We start from the raw sequence: 19,559 nt of genomic DNA, 5'->3' as shown, positions 1-19,559 counted from the left end.
ATAGTACTCCGAGATGTATCTATATGTATTAATAGAACGTATTCATTGTTGTAAATTGAACGTAATAAAAGCAATGCGATTTAACTGTATTACTTGTCGATCAGCCTGTGATTCTCCTCGGCTTCGCGTATCGTCGAAGGGGGAGTCCGTCAACGACGCGGGCCCGGACGATCACGCGCTGTCGTGATTGGCGATGACGCGAAGCTCCAGGATCACTTCACCCTTATTATTGCTGTTCAGCTTCATCGACTTACGGCCCCTCTCTGGGACGAGAATGACGTCGTCGTAACTGTTCCTCCTGGCAACCGACTCGCCCAATCTGTAGTATGCGATCGGTCGGTCCGTCTCTCTGTTCAACTCGATGTACGGTTTCTCCGGCGCGATAACGGCGTATACCTGGTGCAAGGGATGTGTCATCGTGAAAGCGACTCGTGTCTAAATTCGCCGCGGTGTCGCGTGTGCGCTTGCAACAATACCGAGAGTGATCGAACGCGACCAAGTTGATGCACGGAGAAGCCGCGGGAAGACACGACAAAGTGTGACAATCAATTACGTCCTGCCTAACTGCGGTAAGACCCACGGATTAACGCTAAAGGTTTAACTCAATAACTGAATACGGAATCATCGAATTATCGTGTTAAATACCAATGCCCGGACACGTATTTAATCCTGGACATCCTTTTTGTGTTGGTACAATTATAAATACTTAAACTTTCAACATAAAATACATATACAAGTATTGAATGTATACATACATTCCATGTTGAAAGTTTAAATATTTAAAGATCAAAACAATAAGAATGTCCAAGATTAAGTATGTACCCAGGAATTGGTACTTTTACCTTACCACTCGTAGACGAAGAATTTGCAAATTTTTCGCGAGGCACCATTCCGGTCTATTTACGAAAATCAACGTCTTACTGAACGTTATGAGAGCGCGTTTGAACAGAACGATGTCCAGGGTGTTGCATTTTACATACAGGTCAATACGACGGGCTGACTATCTGTTTCACTGACTACTGAGACCGCGCATGACTACGCGCGCCTGCTAACGAAGCACATAGACAACCCGTATTGTACTTAAGTGCAATACCCTTTACAGAGACAGAATCTTGTAAAAATTATTATAGGATTTCTTGTAACCGAGGAATAGATCGACATTCCGTGGTAATTGACTATCCTTTCACTTTACATGCGCTGTTTATATTTCAGAACAGAAACACGCTATTAACAGATTTGCTCAAAACTTAAGTGTGATTTCTACACGGAGAAATGTACGTGCTACTTATATTTCGAGAACCGAAATGTGCTATTGAAAAAGTTTCTAGTGAAATTTACCATGTTCCTTAGCAAGATAGACCTTATTGACAGTCTATTCCTGCGCTACTTGAAACATATGTAATAAAAGCAAGAAGAGTTTATATGAGAGAAACTATGATATCCTCTTTCCGTGAACAAGCAGTGTCTACCGTGTAAGAAACTCGCCCAGGATCCGGCTTACGGGATTGTTCATACTGACCTTCCTGGTCGGAGATCCGACGTTCTCGTTCTCGACGAGGGGTTCCCCCGCGGAAAAGGCGAGGTCGAGATCGCGGGAGGACTGCTCCAGAATAGCGTCGTTGTTACGTGGACCGTCTACATTCTCCAGGTAGTAAACCCTGCCGTGGGCCTGGCGAGTCGCGACAGAGACGACGAGCACAAAGAGAATAACCCTCCTCATATTTGATCGCGCGCTCTCGTTCGCTTTCGCTCGACGTTGCCGTTGCGACGCGTCGATGGTCCGCGAAGATAATGGAGCGAAAGTTTCGCCGTGCCAGATGCCAGACTCGTTAATCCGCGGTAAGGCGATTATTGGTCGCCGCGCGCGGGATCAATTAATTAAACGCGTGGCAAAGGGAATGACGTTCTTGCGTGGGCGGGATTAAAATGTTCTCGCGCGCGCAAATGCCGCCGATGGCACACTACTCGCCGATTCTCCGCGTGAATAATTCCGGATGAACGAGGTAGTGCGAGAGCGAGAGATAGAAAGAGAGAGAAAAAGGGAGCGAAAGGAAGAGGGAGACATCATCCGGAGAACGTTGTTCTCGTCGATCCGCGCGGTACGTAAATCCGTGGAAATGACGCGACTTGATAATTCGTCACCAGCTTCGTGAGAAGGTATTGCGTGCGTGTTGCACCCGCAATATCCTCCTCCGAGGGGAGACCCTCCTCCGCCATGTATGCGGACGTTTAACCGCGTGTTGTCTTTCATTTCTTAAAACGACGAAGACGCTCGAGAGGGACACGGTACATACACGACGCGTGTGTAGTCGACGGGGAGGAGAGATTAAAAACGACTTTTTCCAAAGGATCGCTTCCATTGACCGGGGGTTGCACCGCGGCCGGGTTCTGAATAATGCATGAAATTTGTTCCCCGGAATCGAATCGCGCCTCGTCACCGGCGCGCCGGCACCGCACGACGACAAGAGAGCGGGCATAAATCTAAATAATTTCAACCCTCGAATTTTTATTATTCCTATGACTACGATGGCGCGTACTCGTCCTCTCGCGTTCTGACTCTTTCTCTCTTTCTCTCTCTCCCTCTCTCTCGCACTCTTTGCCGTGTGCGTTGAATATGCATGCGCCGCTTTCCACACTTCACCGGAGTGTAGTCCGGACCTTTGTGCAGCCGCCCCGTTGCCTCTATGCACATTACGCTTCTTGCATTGACCCGCGCCGATCCGTACGGCCGCGTATGTACTCGTTAGCATTACCGTATTGCACCGTACGGACACTTGGCGCGAACAGTGTAATACGCTACCGTGATACGAGGGCCCGTCGCTTTTTCAACTGCCGAATCTCCGCCTTGGATTCAAAGCGCGCACACTTTCGCAATCGCAATTTCGCGACTCTCGCAATATCCACAATTGAAATGTCCAGAGACACGGTAGCGCGACGAAGTGGACGCGTATCTTTTACCTAAAGGAGAACTATTTTCTCTGGAAATGCGATAATTTCGGACATGTCTTTTTCTTGACTTCGCATTAACGATCAATGTGACGCTCCTTTTTACTCATTCAATACAATTATCTATTACACTTGATAAATACGTAACTTCGTTTTCAGCATCTAGTTGTCACAATTACACCCGTGCTCGCAATAAAAATAGTTGTGACACTAATCTGGGACTTCTCTACGAAATCCATAGATATTTTGCAAGATAAACTGATTTTCTTAATAAAAGCGTTCCATGAAATAATCATGGTCTCTAACGGGCCGTAAGCGTTTTCAGACACGGAGAGACGCGCGTGTAGCATGAGATACTCCGCCGAACAGCGCACGCCGATATAACAGATGCGCCGTATGACGTATCGCTCGATTTATCGCGACAGGTGAAATACTTCGGATTACACACAGACGCAGGCTGTTGCTCTTTTTTTTTCTCCCTCCTCCACTTTTGATACGGGCGCGACCGCGGAGCGGTTGTGATGTCGCGTGTATACCTCTCGTGCCTGGAGCAAAATCTAATATCCGAATTTTCCGGAGGAGTTAGTCATTACTCACGCCGGCGGATCGCGATAAATCACAGAGGGAATTAACGAGCGACGAAGATGACACTGGGTCCCCTCCTCGGTCTCATCCTTTTCCTTCGCCGGTTCCCAGCCGGGCGGTGAAATATAGCCGGCAACTTTTCTCATACTTGAGAGTTTTCCCGCAACGATATCGTACCGCACTGTGCTGCACCGCACCGCGCCGCGGAGGAGACCGAGGGAGCGCGGGAGGAAGTTATGAAGTGGTGGCGGGTAAGTGCTATAACGTAACACCGCGAGGGGGAACGGTACACCGTCGCAGCACGTCGGTATCAAGAGCGATCAAGAGGACTTTCCAGCGAACATTATCACCTTTCTTCGCGATTGTTCCCTCGCGTGGGGATCATTAATAAAAAATATTGTACAAAGAGAAGATACGTGCGAAATGATCGCCACGCGAATCACAAGTATGCGGCTTCTGAATGTAAATGTTGTCTCCGCAGAGACAAACGGAAAGAAAACAGAAATTTCACGACGATAATACATGGATAGTTGGAATCGAGCGATCAGGAGACGGAATCTTTGATTGGATATGATTCCAGGAGGATCGAGCTGATCCGCAATGCGAAGTAACGTCTGCCGATGCGGCTGGTTCTCGTAAACTTTTTATTAGTTTGTAATACTGCGCAACTTCGATATTTCAAACTATTCTTTTCTCTTCTTAGAGAAAACATGTCCCGTGTAACAATTCTATTTAAAATTATGATACAGTATTCCTATTACGTAATTTACACAGCTAATCTCCTTATGACATCTACTAAAACCATTTTCTCTGACGGGTAAAACAACCTATTACGATAGACGTATACACAAAACATGCTCAGTCAATGTAAGTCTCAACGAACGGTGGCGTACATGCATTTCACTTCATTTCACGATAAAATAGAACTAAATGTCGTTTCATACTTGATGGATCATCATCGAGATTATTTAAAATCTCTTGCCCGCGCAACGTTTGTTCTACTAATGATTCACAGTTTCTTTAGCGAGATTCTGTCATGCGATTCTACGTATTGTGCGAAATAAATTATATATGTACATCTTTTTATTTCGATGAAAACACGCTATGACTTATTTGAATTTTTTGAAATTTAGCATATATAAGTAAAATACAGTCCTAAATACTTTTTATAAATCGTCCAAAAAAACGTTTGCAGATCGAATCATAGAGATTCAAGAAGAATCGCTGCATTGATCTCTACATGTGGACAAACAATATGACGGGATACTCAAGTACGCGACCTATCGCGAGCCCGAACACGAGCAGAGACGCACAGTACAACGATGGTAGAAAATAGAGTGGCCCGTTTAACAAGGGCGCAACATTCTACGAGTATTTGGCAGTTCAGGCATCTCAGATCGACGGCACTTCTGTTTATTTCGACTGTGCAGCGACCTTCTTGCAGATCTCGTTGGTGTACTCGCTACACTTCGCAGTTCCGCCTAGATCGCCGGTCAGATATTTCGCCTCCTTGATGGTATCGTAAGCGGCATTTTCGATGATCTTAGCTTCATTGGTTAGACCCATGTGCTTCAGCATCATCACCGCTGATAATAACAACGCCGTCGGATTTGCCTTATCCTGGCCAGCGATATCTGGTGCCGTGCCATGTACCTGTAACAAGTCAAGATTAGTCGCGTGAAGTGAGATTTGATCAGAAAATTAATGTAAGATCAGGTTCTCATCGACATTAAAAATTAAGAGTTAAACTTACTGAATTATATTAATCTTAATCAAAATTAAGAAAACTAATTAAGCTCGCATTAATAACAAATGCTTACAGATTCGAAGAGTGCCCCGTTCAGACCGATGTTTCCACTAGGAGTAAGACCGAGTCCGCCCACTAGGCCAGCGCACATATCCGATAGAATATCACCGTACAAGTTAGGCATTACGAGCACATCATATTGGCTCGGATCTTGTACCATATTTAGGCAAACTGTGTCCAAGTATTTCTCCTCAAATTTAACCATGGGGAACTTCTGCGCGGCTTCTCGGCAACATCGCAAGAACAGGCCGTCCGACATCCTCATGATATTTGCTTTATGTACAGCAGTTACCTACAAAACGAATTCGAGATTCAGGCAGAATACGCGACATCACATAGCTCGCGAAATTTCAATGTTGCTCGGATTCGACGGGTGTGAAGCGTCGTAGTCAGAAACGCGAGCATTTAAGCGTTCGGCGGGCAATCAACAATGCTCACTTGGTGATTCATCTGATATCCACTCGGATTGTAAACACTTTTTTCTTACCAACTCGCTTCAAGATAGGCAACAAGAAAGAAACTAACGAGAGTAAGCTTAACGATAACAGAAACTTCAGGTCTTTTGGTTACTATGAAATTCTACAACTCAAGTTGTGTTCTATCATCTGCCTTTCATATCGCTTTCCTTATCACGTATCTTATCGCATATCTCGCCCTTCGATTATTATTATATCTAACTAATTCTGCAATTCTAGACAAAACTCGTAATTTGTTCTCGTAAGAATTGTAAGAAAACTTATGAATAGATCTGCAATTCTATATGGACTGTATATCATGTGGTAACTCGTAAATATCTACGATTTTTTTAATTTTTTTTCGTAAGCTACAACTTTACGATTTATGCTGCAATTCTAAACAAATATACGAGTAAATCGTAAAATCTTAAAGTCGTAACTTACGAAAAAAAAATCGTAGATATTTACGAGTTATCATATGATATATGATAACGCATAAAATTGCATCATAAGTTCTTACAAGTCTTACGAAAACAAATTACGAGTTTTACGATTTTGTCTAAAATTGCTAAATTGCATACTGTTAGTATGTTAGAATTCTGTGTTCAAAAATGTTAATACGCTGATATTCCCATTGATTACTGAGTGTTCAATTCGAGTTCAAATCAGTAAATGTGTTGAATAAATGCAATTTGTGATACATATATTTGTTAGTTCGTTACATCGACTCTTTGTCGGTTGAATATTTAATTTGTCGCATGCAGTTAAGTTTGATAAATTAATGAGATGCGGCAATGTTACGGTCATTAGTGAACGCGTTAACTGCTTCTTTATCATGCGCGTTCTCTTGTTAACACGGTGGTCTTGCGTTGATTCAAAGCGACGGACAATTCCGCCTGGATTCTAAACTTATTCCACTGCTGAACATACGTACCTTTTTCCTATTATTGTCTCTGGCATATTGGAAAGCGAATTCCGCTACTCTAGAAGAAGCCTCTTCAGTAATTAACTTAATAGACTGCACTACACCATCCACGATTTCATGCTCTATACCAGAGTACTCGCCCTCCGTGTTTTCCCGGATAGTGACGACGTCTACGTTGTCATACAATGTCTTATATCCCTCCAATGACAGGCATGGCCGTACGTTGGCGTACAAGTTGAATTCCCTGCAAAAACGCAACAGTTTCGTTAGCAATGAAGTCCATAATAATAAAAGCAATGACAAAATCAACCAGATAAGGTAATATACGCGCATATCACACTTCGCGCAAAACGCGCACACCGTTCGTATTTCCGAGTAATTGCTCGCGCTTATCATGATATTCGCGGTTACGTAATCGCGCGTCACTTGAGACAACACTCTCGCGTATGCAGGAGTTAATTTCAATTATGCTCAATTGCAATGAGAGACAATGGCGAGCTTACTTTCTGAGTGCAAGATTCAGAGATCTGTGTCCTTTTCCTATGGGAGTCATCAAAGGGCCTTTCAGACCAATTTTATTCCTATTGACAGAGTCGATGGCTGCTTGCGGTATACCAAACTTGCCATCAGGACCCTTTACAGGTGTCACATCAACAGACTCCCATTCTATAGGTACCTATTATTTCAGAGATAAATGTAGAGAATTAATTTCAAATCTAGACTGGAAGAGCTGTTTGATCAAGAATAAATACATTTGTATCAAAGATAGCAATATCAGACACATTAGCATGTAATAGAAAATATGAGTTGAGTAATCACATTACGCAATCAAAACATTGCTAGAGGTTAGTCAGTATTGCTGATTTGTAGCTCTCATTTGTTACAAAAGACTTCCTCTCTCAATTCTGCAAAAATTTACAATGAGTGAAACAAATGATGCACAGTGAGAGAAACAAATAATACAATGTTACATATAATATCATTTTCAATATTCAAGGGGCAATTATATAAACTGACTGTTTTAGATTGTAGAACACTTGCAACGTGAAAAATTTAGCAGCAGCTACAAGGAATACAAAAAATTGGCCTATAATTGACTCAACTCACATAGGGATAAGATTAAAATAAATAGCTTGAGGTTAAAGTGACTCTAGGGTGAATCGGGTCACTTTGCAAGATAAAGGCCATGATTACTCTTTGGATTAAACACATGGCGATAACAAAATAAAATGTACGTTACCTTGGCAGCTTCAAAGATCTTCTGCACGGCTACGGAGATCTCGGGTCCGATGCCATCTCCGGGGATGAGGGTGCATTTGTGCACCTTATTGCTGTAAAGTCGCACACCGGTGACCTTCAAGGGGATCTGTTAACACGCCACATACGATTGAGAAACGTATGAGCTTCGGATGCGATTGAATCCGGCTGCGAATTCAATGCTCTGCGGCGAAGGCACGTGGATTCCTCGAAACTTGGTGCCGTTTTTGCATAACGGCAGCGTGAGGGTCCGAACATCTTCGAGATTACACCGGTTAAAATTTTCGACGGAGAGAGAATCGTCGAACAGGAATACGGTGAGCCGTACGGAATTAGAACGTTCAGCTATATCGTGAGAAGTATAGGCAAAGATGGATGGATGAGAGGAGGGAGAGGAAGATAAGAAGAGAACAGCGTAAAAGCGAGATGATACGATTCTAACCTTGCTGGGTTAACTGGGAGGACGTGGGCGGTCAAGGTATTACGCAGAGTAGCTGAGTTCGTCGACGGGATTTCGCGCGACGTCGCATCCTTACTTACTGCTCTGCGGATCCAGTGAGCTGCCATTGTTGCGTTGATTGATATGCCGTACAGGAAAAATGTGATCCGCACTCGCTCACAATTCACTCTAAAGGGCTTTGTGTGGTTGCAGCGACGGCAGGAGGAGCGCGCGAGAGCGAACACGCACGCACGCAGCCGAAAACGATCGGGGGGAGGGAGAGCGGCCAACCGCGCCTTGCGATTGGTCCCGTACACGCGGTGTCTTCTGCTACAACGACGAGTCAAAGTCCCGGAAGCAGAATGATTTTTATTCTTCTGCGATGTAATTATATATCTAAACTTAAGATGGATTCTTATTTTTTAATAGCAACGAATAGAGATAAGCAGGGAACCTTGCGCTGCTGATACCGGCTTTACTTGAAAAGAGAGTGATGGACAACCTGCTGCCATCTGACGGTGTCTCAGGGAAAAGTTTAAATTCGCAACGACCTGCTTGGCGCCATCTAAGGGTGCGTTTGGGGAACACGCCACCAGAGAGAAGCAAGAGAGCGGCACCAGCTTTCTTTTCTTCAATATATGGCTCGAGTCGAGTTATTCCCAACTCCATCTACCTATCCGGCCACCAGCCTAATTCAATGAACTCAACCTATACAGGGCTGCGTTCTAAAACTCTACTCGACGGGTAGAATAGCATTTAATTAATAAAAGCATTTTATTTAATCAATAAAAGCAAAGATAACTAGGATTTCTTTATCATGATTGGACAATTAAATGTATTCTACCTGTCGAGTAGAGTACATTTAGTCCAATTATGATAAAGAAATCCTAGTTATCTTTGCTCTTATTGGTCAATTAAATGATATCTACCCGTCGAGTAGAGTTTTGGAACGCAGCCCTTCTGAATCAATTCCGATCGGAAACATTCAGTTATTTCCTAGATTTCTATTGTCTTTTCTAGGAGAAACGGAATTAAGGCTGATTTATGATGGTCGTAATCCGTTAACTTATGCCGGGACCATAAAAAATTGACTAATCATAGTCGAATTATAGAAAAATAATCGATTCTGATTGGTCAATTTTTTACGGTTCCAGCATAAGTTAACGGATTATGGTCATCATAAACCAGCCTTTATTCCGATCGGAATTGATTCCATATGAAGAAGTCCACATTGGCTTAGTTTACATCGTGCACTTGATACGCGTACTATATAGTAACTTTCTATTAAATAATCTTAATATTGATAATGCATATCAACGATGACGCATTCAATCGATACAATAAGTCTTCTTGATCAGTATTGTACCAGCTTAATATACCGTTATTTATATACATCGTCGATATTAAGATTATCTAATAGAAAGTTACTATTTAATACGCGTATCAAGTGCACGATATAAACCAAGCCAATGGCTTGGTTTACATCGTGCACTTGATACGCGTACTAAATAGTAACTTTCTATTAGATAATCTTAATATCGACAATGCATATCAACGGCGACGCATTCAGTCAATACAATACGTCTTGTTGATGAGTATTATATTAGCTTAATATATCGTTGTTTATATATATCGTCGATATTAAGATTATCTAATAGAAAGTTACTATTTAGTACGCGTATCAAGTGCACGATGTAAATCAAGCCAATAGATACCCTGTTGTTGAGCGTAGTAGCATCCGGTAAGGACGCTCGCGACTTCCTGTGACGGCCATTTTATAGGACGCTCGATGTCTACGTACATTTAAGGACTAGTTTATGGCGCAGTCGTGTTATCATATTAACAGAGTATCGAAAATGTCTATATAATTTGATTGACCAATCTTGGTCCTGGGTTCCTGGGTCATTAGTAATAATAGGAGAAACAAGGACTAATTTATAAAATCATCTCAAAGTTTAGTGTCAGCCGGTTTCTCGACTATGATAAAGGAAGAGTAAGTATGAGACTCATCGTTCGTGTAGTTACTCGCGCGTCGACGAGAAATTCCAGCGTTAAATGCCTGCACAGATAATGTAATCGAAGTGCTGTCACGCAAGCTGAAGTATTATCTATCCGCGATTGTGCCTCGACTCCCCGGTGTTATTATGAAGACAAAATATCTCTTTTTTTTTTTCCTATGCCTCCTATTCAATACATTCTGCGATATTGTAATCGTGTCCTGTAGTCGCAGTTAATCACGAAACTCCGCCTTGATCTTAACCCTTCTTTCAGTACTTCATTTTTTTTCGCGATATACTCTTTTCTTTGTCTACGCATACATATGCCATGACTTACATCGACTGTGTGCTATGATTGTAGCAATCAGCCGCAAAATAACGATGACAGAGACAGAAGCAGAGAACGCGACCGCAACCGAAGATCGGATAGGCCGAATCGTCTGAATTCCGCTACTCGCGATCGCAGCAGGGAAAGGAATGAACGTGGCAGGAAAGCTTCCGACAGACGGATCTATGTATCCAATATTCCTTATGATTTCCGCTGGCAGGATCTCAAGGATCTGTTCAGGACAGAAGTCGGGAAAGTAGCACATGTGGAGCTCTTCACTGACGAAAATGATAAGCCCAGAGGATGTGGGATAGTGGAGTTTGAAGAGTCAGACTCTGTCAAGATAGCTGTTGAGAAAATGCATCGGTATGACATCAAAGGCAGAAAACTTGTTGTCAAAGAAGTGAGTGTAAAGACCCTCTAATTGTGATCTTTCAATAATGTAACACTAGAGCTACTAACAATCAACTATCTACTTCTATTGGAGCTATCAGAATGACAGATTCTTGAAAAAGTATGCAAGAATAAAAATATTTTCAGTGCATCAGTTTACAGATTTAACTTTTTTAAAACAAGTATGGTTTATGTTTCCTGTTACAAAGTTGTAAATATTCAAATACTTCTGTTAGGAAATCTTGTTATTGGTACTCAAGACTTCTGATGCCACTACTGTGGAATTCTGGATTGATGAAGAGGGAAATCATACGGCAAAAATTCTTGCATGTCATTTTCAAATAAAAAGATACTTGAGTGAAAGAATACTTTAGATTGCTTGAGCATATTTGTAAGATGCTTCAAAAACTATCATCAATCCATCCTGAATTCTGCAACAACAGAACATCTTGACATATCTGCAAACTGATACATCACTTTTCATTCTTTTTAATTTTATTCAATGCCAATTAAGAACATAAAATGTAAAGTTATAAAAATTTAGACATCTTTTTAAGAAATTACAGAATTGGTTATTTTTACTATTTTGGTTGTATGTATGTATATTTCTAGTGTTAAATTAAACTCTCTGAGTTATCTGCGAGTTCATGCAAGCACGAGGACTAGCTGTGCTCAGTAATTCGATTTTTTGAGAAATAATTTCATTCATCACATTATTACATATTTTTCAGGATTTCGACGTTGAACGCGATAAGTATGGACGTTTGACAACAGGTCGTAACAACGATAGAACTCGCGATGACAGATTCAGAGATTCTCCCAGACAGCAAGGAGGTGGACGACAAAACATGTCTACGCCTAGCGGCGGCGGTGTTGGCGGCGGCGGCGGCGGCGGCGGCGGCGGTGGCGGCGGCGGCAGTGGTGGTGTTGGCGGAGGCGGTGGCGGGGGTGGCGGTGGCGGCGGCGATAATAAATTCGGGAATACATATGGTCTTAGCACACAGTTCTTAGAGTCTTTGGGCATCAACGGTCCATTAGTCACTAGAGTCTTTGTCGCTAATGTTAGTATATCAATTCAAAGCGTTGCAAGAGATGTGTGCAACATTGGAATACTTCGTTCGTTTTTTTAGCTGGACTACAAGGTCGACGAAAAGAAATTGCTTGAGGTATTCAAGTTGGCGGGCAAAGTGTTGCATGTCGAATTGGGGAAAGATAAGGACGGCAAATCGAGAGGCTTCGGGGTCGTGGAATATGATCACCCGGTAGAATCGGTCCAAGCGATATCGATGTTACATAATCAACAACTGTTCGATAGACGCATGACTGTGAGACTTGATAGAGCTAACGAGCCGGATATGCCTCCTAAATTACCGGAAGGTAATTGCAGCGCTAACATGTGATTCACACGTGGCTCTGTTCTCATTAATGTATGTCTCTTGAATCGCCAGGCTTGAAGGGCATCGGTATGGGTCTTGGAGCTGGTGGCAACAGATTGTTGGACGTGGCTCGAAACATTCCCAATGTGCAAGCGAACAACCCACCAGTGGTGAATCCAATTTCGGCGCCAGTTCTGGCGGCTGGTGCTTTCGGAGCCAGCTTGAATAACGTCGTGCCAGCACAGCTGGGTGAGTATTGCTGGCCGTGCACTCCATAGGCGATCGCAAATTTTCTTCAAATCAACGGGAGTCGCATTTGTTTGCAGCGTCAGCACTCTCAAATACTAACGCAGCGGCTTTACAAGCCAGTCTAGCTGGTGGCCTGGGAGCCAATCTCACTACTAGTTCGTTGCTCAACTCTTCGTTGACCAATGAATTGGCATCGAATCTGAACAACTTCGGCGGTGGCGTGGGTGGATTGAGCGGACTTCAAGCATCTTTAGCTGGCGGACAAGGCAATAACTCATTTGCGCCACGTGGTTTGTCTAAATTAGACAGTGACATAGGCTTCGGCGGCAACAACGCCTTTGGGAGCTCCAATTTCGGAGGCGGCAGAGACTTTGACGGCGGATTCAACAGAGGTGACGGTGATCGTGTCTCCGCTGGCGGTGGATTCTCTGGAAACCAGAGCCAAACCGGGGGCGGCAATCGACAGAACTCCAACGGTTCACGCTCGATGTCGGACACCATTCTCATCTGTAATGTACGCGTCGCACTTTCGTTCGAGTCATAACTTTTTTTGTGCTCTTTGTGCGATACGAGGTTTTGATTGTCTCTTTGTTTCTCCGGCTGTAGTTACCTCCAAACACGACATGGCAGATGTTGCGCGACAAGTTCCAGGACGCGGGAGAAGTAAAGTTTGCGGAAATGAGAGGCACTGATATGGGCATGGTACGGTTTGCATCCGATTGGGATGCTGAGCGTGCAGTGAGTATCCTTTTCTATGCAATGCAGGTGTTACGGTAACGACGATGAGATACGACTCTCACGATATGTTTCATATAGTTTGAAAAGATATTTCTCATGGCTGAGTTAGTTCAGCTTTTCGTTTCTATATGTTTCTAATCAATACTCGCGTACGCATAAAAGTATAAGTGGAGTATAAAATGGAAATGGAAAGAGCACTTATCCTAATTGTACGTAAAGATCACGTAAAGAAGACGAAATATGCTTCCATTACACAAGGGAATTATCCTTAATGATCGTGATTAGCTATGATGAACCGGACACGCATCGACGGCCGAACGATCGATGTACGCCTGTACTAAAAGAGGAGTCGTGGATCAGTGGACAATACAAGGTAATGTTAATAGACAAGATCTACTTGCGAGTAGTCACGCTTAATCATAACTTATTGACGCAGCGTGAGAAAACTGGGGGTATTTGTGTTGTCGTCTGCAGGATTGTTCCGCTCCCGATGACAATACTTGAAATTCATCCTAGTTATGACGTGGCAGAACTTTAGAGAACAGTGAGTGAGGGAGAGAGAGGGGGAGAAGTATCTATTCTTCGGAAGATCAGCAAGTCTTGTTCAATTATGGCTACTCCACGTCGAAATGGTCGTGTCCACTGCTGACGATCGCCCTCTCCGCACCCCATCCACCCACCTGCCACCACTACAAGCACCTTCCACTTCCAAGTTCCATTCTGTTCCTGAAGTCTTTTTATCTGTCTTTTTCTTGTTGCGATTTTTCAATGCGATATCGTTTACACCACGCCGCCTTATGGTTCCTTTTTGCAGTGGAAGTCTTTACTAATTGTTCGCCTCTTAAATCGATCTTTTTTTCTAGTGATATCGAGACATAGTTTAGTTGTTTAGGTATAGGTTCACAATGATCGTTACTGTGTAAGCTAGTAGGTCCCTTTTTTCAGTGTATAGGTTACTTTATTGTTTTACAGTAATTAGCAAATGTAATCCGTAAGTTTATATCTTAGTCGTCATGACGAGAGATCGATTGGCTGTCCATCGTTCGCTTTTAAAAAGTGACGCTCTGGTTGTTCCACCAAACAGGGATAGAGATTAATCTATCGATCGTTCACGGGAACGCACTTCTACCACGTCGTGAAGAAGACACAAGAAAATAAGAGAAAATCATTGTCCGCTCGAACTGCTGATTAACGCTCGTGTGTGTCTGTCTTTTTTTGACTCTTATCGAAATTACCAATAGGCGCGCTCGTTACAAATCTCGCTCTATGCAGATCGTGCTAGAGAGCCTAGCTATTCTCATCGAATTCTCGTCGAATCGCTCGTATTTTCCAAAGTAACGTGAGGTTTTTTGACATCGTGACGCTTTTTCAACAACAGGGAACCAACAACATGCTCCGTCGCGATAGGATCTATTATTATTGTTTTTATTACTTTTTGTTCTTTAATTTTTTGCAGTATACTACGCACTGTTCCTTCTATTGCATTATTGTTATAAGACAGAGCTCGGGAAGTGTATCTCTTGTCGAGCTCTGTTTTAAAAGAATTGAACTGTTCTTAGACACGACGATACACGGAAATTTGTTATAGTCGCCGCTTCAGGACGATCCTCTCTCGATTCGGTGTGTTTCGTGACTCGGGCGTGCCAACGTCGAATCAAATTTACATCTCTGAATAGGAAATTCGGTTAAACTGGCTTTTTTGCGTTCTCCGCGCCGTTTTAATATGTTTACCAAAAAGTAAAATCGTGCTCTCTGCGTCGAACGTAGATTTTGGTTTTGTCTTTTTTTTTTATTATTTTTTTTATTAACTTTTGTTCGATATCGTCCCTGTGCCGCACCCCTCTATGGGATATCCTTTCATTCCTCATGGAGGGATAAAGTCGCACCACCGCTTTCGGTGGACACAATGGACGTTATTGTCGTCGCAATCAGCTCGGTGTTTCCTGGATGTTATTTTTTGGTAAACATAACAGCTCCCCTCTCGCCATGTAGACGATTTCGAGGAACATGTTGCGCATTGTACAACACACTCTTGTATAACCACAATCTCATGACAGTGATTGAATAAAATTCAGATTCGTTTTGTGATTACATCAAGAAAAAAAGAAGAAAAAAAAGAAACATGCTGGTCGTTGTGTTTTATTTCTGTGCTGCTGTGAATTTTTATTGCTTTTTTTCTCTCTCCGCAAGCGGTCTCTCACTGCGTAGATTTGGACGATGGACGCGCGTATGCGTGCGCGATTTTCAGCGCTCGAACAAGACACGCATTTGCGCGACTCAACTTGTGATAATGGGTATGTGTCTCTCCCATAAGTGCGTCACGTTGACAACGCGACAGTCCGTTCGCTTTTGTTGGCGTGTCTTTAAATACAGATATCCGCCTCGATTATCTCTTCTGCACACACCGGAGCGTCGGTAGAATCTCTGGAGTAATCGATGCAGTGGAAAAGAGAGAGAGAGAGAGAGAGAACTTGTTGCCATCGCAGGTGAGATATCTTTTCAGATGACTTTCTTCCCCCGATTTGTTCCTTTGTTCCGAAGGGAGAGAGAAGGAGCGTGACTATTGACGATAACTCCGGCCCCTCCGTGATTAGCAGCACGATTATCCTTTCATTAATTAGCTAAAATTGAGGGAAACAATGCTCCAACTCTGTCTGTGTCCTATGTGGATGATCGTCAAGGTATCGTAGTGTGTTCCTCGTCACCGGTGGCTTTTAAACGCGACGCTCTTTTACCGCGGATGACAAAGCGATGAGGCGAATCCACGGTTTTTTTTTTTTTATATGTTTCTTTTCATTTTTTGTAATGTGGACTGTGCAAATAAGGGGTGATTAACATCGGGTTCCTGGTTCTCGTAGTCTTTAACGTGGTGTTCGTGGTCGATCCTGTGTCTTGTGTATAGAGATTGAGAATCGTGAAAACGACGGCGAAATCTTCCACGCGCGTCGCGACGGCACTCGCGTGTCCGCTTCCAAAGTGTCTTTGTGGCCGATACAGCTCTGTGTACGATCTCTTTGTCGGTTTCTGTATCGCGAGAGGAGACTTGGCGGCTCCTATTCCGGGTCGAAGCGCGTTCTGTGTAAGTGAGCTCGTGTATTTTCGGACCTCGAATTTTCGATTTCCACGCTCCCTCTCTGAGACCGGTGCTTTTCTCGACGTTTTATCGAGTCGAACTCTGGTTTCACAAGTCTGCGTCTGTGCACTAAAAAAAAAAAGAAAACGAAGAAAAGTGTTAGAGGATACGTTTTGTACTCTCCCCCACCTATTTTTTGTTCAGTTAGTCGACGAGTCAGGTTTCCAGCGTACGATGCGAGACTCGCTCTCGTCGAGAATCGGTGTTTGTGTTGTTTCCGTAGTTTAACGGTTCGTCGATTCCAGGGGCCGGGAGGTGTGCTCTTCGCTTCGTTGTGTATCTGTGCGAATTGCAGTAACAATCGCTCGATATCTCCGATTTTTACGGGAACAAGAAGTATCCGTATTTTTCCCCCTTTTGTGAGATGTACTGAAAGAGAGACGATAACGTGCACAGCTATTGCGTCGTATAGAGAATAAGAATTTTACGTTTTTATTACATGGGGCACACATACGAAGAGAGTCACATGGTGGATATGTTAATTATTTCCAGAGATCGAGAACCAACGTGCGTCACCCGACTGCAACGAGGTAAGTTTCGACAATTGGTGAACAGTCACCTCACGCAAATGTTATTCTTGCAGGGTAATGATCGCGCAAGCGACACGTCGAGTTTGATATACGAGAGATAGAAAGAATTAGAAAGACAGAGAGACGGTGTCGCGCTTAGTAAAAAAGAACGAGCTTGCAGTCGTACTTTTCAATCACACCTATATTGCCGAGTTTATTTCCGAGTTATTTCCAGGAGAACACTTCTTTCTACCTTTACATTATAAAATAGTTTTCTATATGCGAGTTAAAGTGTAAAGGCGCTATCTTCGTAGAGAGAGAGAGAGAGAGAGAGAGAGAGAGAGAAAAGCAGAGAGAGATAGAGCTGAGATATGACGTGTGTATATTACACATAGCGACGGTTGTGCGTTAAAAACGGCACATTGTGACGCGCGTAAAGGTACGTCGGTAGCAAACGCCATTATATATCGATTCGGGAAATGAAATACGTATAAAACCGCGTGGACACAAGAACGCTGCTTCGTTATGAAGTAACAACATGGACGGGGCCGCATTTATCGCACGCAAAAAGTGTGCAACGCATCGCTCATCAACGGCTCTCTCTGGGATAAGAGAGAAAAGACCAACGTCACATACTCCTTCTCATGTATGGTATATACTTGTGTAATCGTGTAGTTGTAATCATGTAATGAGATATTAAGTCTATGTTATATTTTATAATAGATTTTTTTTATCACATTCGAAATAAAGACAGTCACACAGACGCAAAATAAGAGGTGTCTCTCCTGCGAATGAAACGTTAATTCCGGGCGCTCACGTTCGCGGTATCACATCGCGATGGAAAATTACACGGGAATATCGGTGCGACGGATCAGCAAAATAGCCCCCTCTGCCCGACTTAGTATAACAGTAGTAAACCTTGCATGACGTTTATTCGGGGCGTGGAATATACAAGGTGAAAAAGAGAATGACGCGACTTCGTCGCGTATGTTTGCGTGGTGTACGCTTATCTTCCTTGTTCCTTCCGTCTTCCTTCCTCTTGTTATTTCTTTCTTTCGTTACTTATACGCAAGAACGCGCGAGTGAGCATAAGATTCCATTCATGTCGCTTTCATTCCGTCGACATGTCGGTGTCAGAAAGTCCCTTCTATCACAAACTCACGTTCCTCTCATTTTTTTTTATTTATTCGTTTATACAGCAAGGTAAAAAGTCACTTCTCTAAGATTACACACTGTTGTAATTTAACGTACATTTATATGTATAATATACAGGGTGTCCCGCCACTACCGTATTATCTCTTAAAGGCGGATTGACAGCTTATTGATTCTCATAAATGTATCGTGTGATATTTTATTTATAACATTTTAACGAAATTATTTGCGATATTTATTTAAATGATAGAAAAGGCAGATTATTATTATGGAACTTCTGTATCAATATTTGGAGAAGGGGCGACATGTGCATGCATCTATATTATTGGGTGCGTTCAGCGAACTCAACAGTTGCACAACAGTTGAACAATTCGTCAATGTAATTGGCCTAGATTTAGGAATTTAACAGTAAGAACCAATAATCGCTGATTGCTCACTGAGCGCTTTTTCCGCTGAACGCATCCATTGTGTTTTGTATCGTACTTGAGCGCGCGTACTTTAGCCAATTGGTCAACTTTAATCGTTTATAATTTTAAAAGTATTACAGCCTCGACATTTTTGTATTAGAATTTTTTCTTCAAATTACTTCAGGAATCCGCCCTTAAGATATAATGCGGTAATGGCGAGACACCCTGTATATATGTAATATGTTATTATCGCTAAGCACGTGTATGTGTTTTGTTCAACGTAGTATGTATATGTAATATGGCTCGCGCGCGCGGGGTTTATGTATACAGGAGAGGCCTTTAAGTAGCCGAGTTCGTAATAATAGAATCACAATGTTCATCATCTCCGTCGCCGTTATCGCGTTTTTCATGCCAAAATAACACTCCCTCTCTCGATGTATGTTTTCTTCCACTCAAAGTCCTTCTCGCGTGTAATTGTCACGCACTGATATCAGAAAGAATGAAAAAGAGATCTCCGACAAGGATTCTGTATCGCCGAGGGCTAATTCGATTCACTTATTTTGATCGTGTTAGCGGAAACAATAACATGGTCGTTATTAAAGAAAGACGCGATTAATCGTTCTCATCAGAGTCGAAGAAACCGTCGCGGGCAGCCAACTGTTTGAGCGCGATCGTAGGACTTGACATTGACTGCGTGCGCTTCGTACGCCTTCGTGTCGACAGCATTATTCTTTCTATACAGAATGACATTATCAATACGAAAATGTCCACTGAATGCAATTAAATATTTCTTTTTCAAACGCGCGATTAGTATCGAATCTATCGCTCCGCGAGGAGGTATTTCTCGTTGTGTAATTTCCGGG

General features: G+C 42.9%; 3 protein-coding genes across 7 annotated transcripts; 1 reads left to right on the top strand and 2 right to left on the bottom strand.

Moving 5' to 3' along the window:
- Window positions 1–7: 7 nt before the first annotated feature.
- LOC116842791 lies at window positions 8–1,807 on the bottom strand. Its single transcript, XM_032812490.1, has 2 exons — window positions 1,520–1,807; window positions 8–396 (listed from the first exon to the last, which is right to left on the bottom strand). Exons 1-2 carry the CDS (start codon window positions 1,718–1,720, stop codon window positions 172–174), a joined length of 426 nt encoding a protein of 141 aa, XP_032668381.1. The 5' UTR covers window positions 1,721–1,807; the 3' UTR covers window positions 8–171.
- A 2,354-nt stretch (window positions 1,808–4,161) lies between these two features.
- On the bottom strand, window positions 4,162–8,746 carry LOC116842797 (probable isocitrate dehydrogenase [NAD] subunit alpha, mitochondrial). Its single transcript, XM_032812499.1, has 6 exons — window positions 8,516–8,746; window positions 7,959–8,084; window positions 7,222–7,394; window positions 6,728–6,962; window positions 5,352–5,630; window positions 4,162–5,184 (listed from the first exon to the last, which is right to left on the bottom strand). Exons 1-6 carry the CDS (start codon window positions 8,540–8,542, stop codon window positions 4,945–4,947), a joined length of 1,080 nt encoding a protein of 359 aa, XP_032668390.1. The 5' UTR covers window positions 8,543–8,746; the 3' UTR covers window positions 4,162–4,944.
- A 1,428-nt stretch (window positions 8,747–10,174) lies between these two features.
- On the top strand, window positions 10,175–17,900 carry LOC116842818 (myelin expression factor 2). Of its 5 annotated transcripts, none has more exons than XM_032812544.1 (9): window positions 10,175–10,407; window positions 10,773–11,142; window positions 11,864–12,193; window positions 12,263–12,509; window positions 12,581–12,757; window positions 12,835–13,271; window positions 13,364–13,499; window positions 13,781–13,868; window positions 17,121–17,900. In XM_032812544.1, exons 1-8 carry the CDS (start codon window positions 10,394–10,396, stop codon window positions 13,834–13,836), a joined length of 1,767 nt encoding a protein of 588 aa, XP_032668435.1. In that variant the 5' UTR covers window positions 10,175–10,393; the 3' UTR covers window positions 13,837–13,868; window positions 17,121–17,900. The 5 variants fall into 5 exon arrangements, with proteins under 5 accessions (XP_032668435.1, XP_032668434.1, XP_032668436.1 ...); XM_032812543.1 differs by lacking the exon at window positions 17,121–17,900 and adding an exon at window positions 13,932–15,603; XM_032812542.1 differs by lacking the exon at window positions 17,121–17,900 and adding an exon at window positions 13,970–15,603 and having other exon boundaries at window positions 10,176–10,407.
- Window positions 17,901–19,559: the final 1,659 nt, after the last annotated feature.

Source organism: Odontomachus brunneus, unplaced genomic scaffold (assembly GCF_010583005.1).
Source record: "Odontomachus brunneus isolate Ranch 3 - 2012 unplaced genomic scaffold, Obru_v1 Obru_scaffold_027, whole genome shotgun sequence".
Lineage (NCBI taxonomy): Eukaryota > Metazoa > Arthropoda > Insecta > Hymenoptera > Formicidae > Odontomachus > Odontomachus brunneus.
This window is presented reverse-complemented; position numbering and strand designations above follow the sequence as displayed.

Bases quoted from the DNA above. Each gene is read 5' to 3' on its own strand.
- LOC116842791 (XM_032812490.1), bottom strand. From the start codon at position 1,720: ATGAGGAGGGTTATTCTCTTTGTGCTCGTCGTCTCTGTCGCGACTCGC. The intron at 397-1,519 runs GTCAGTATGAAC...CCCTTGCACCAG, and splicing joins TCGGATCTCCGACCAGGAAG to GTATACGCCGTTATCGCGCC.
- LOC116842797 (XM_032812499.1), bottom strand. From the start codon at position 8,542: ATGGCAGCTCACTGGATCCGCAGAGCA. The intron at 7,395-7,958 runs GTAACGTACATT...CTGAAATAATAG, and splicing joins AGATCTTTGAAGCTGCCAAG to GTACCTATAGAATGGGAGTC. The intron at 5,185-5,351 runs GTAAGCATTTGT...GACTTGTTACAG, and splicing joins ACGGGGCACTCTTCGAATCT to GTACATGGCACGGCACCAGA.
- LOC116842818 (XM_032812544.1), top strand. The intron at 11,143-11,863 runs GTGAGTGTAAAG...CATATTTTTCAG, and splicing joins GAAAACTTGTTGTCAAAGAA to GATTTCGACGTTGAACGCGA. The intron at 12,194-12,262 runs GTTAGTATATCA...TCGTTTTTTTAG, and splicing joins CTAGAGTCTTTGTCGCTAAT to CTGGACTACAAGGTCGACGA.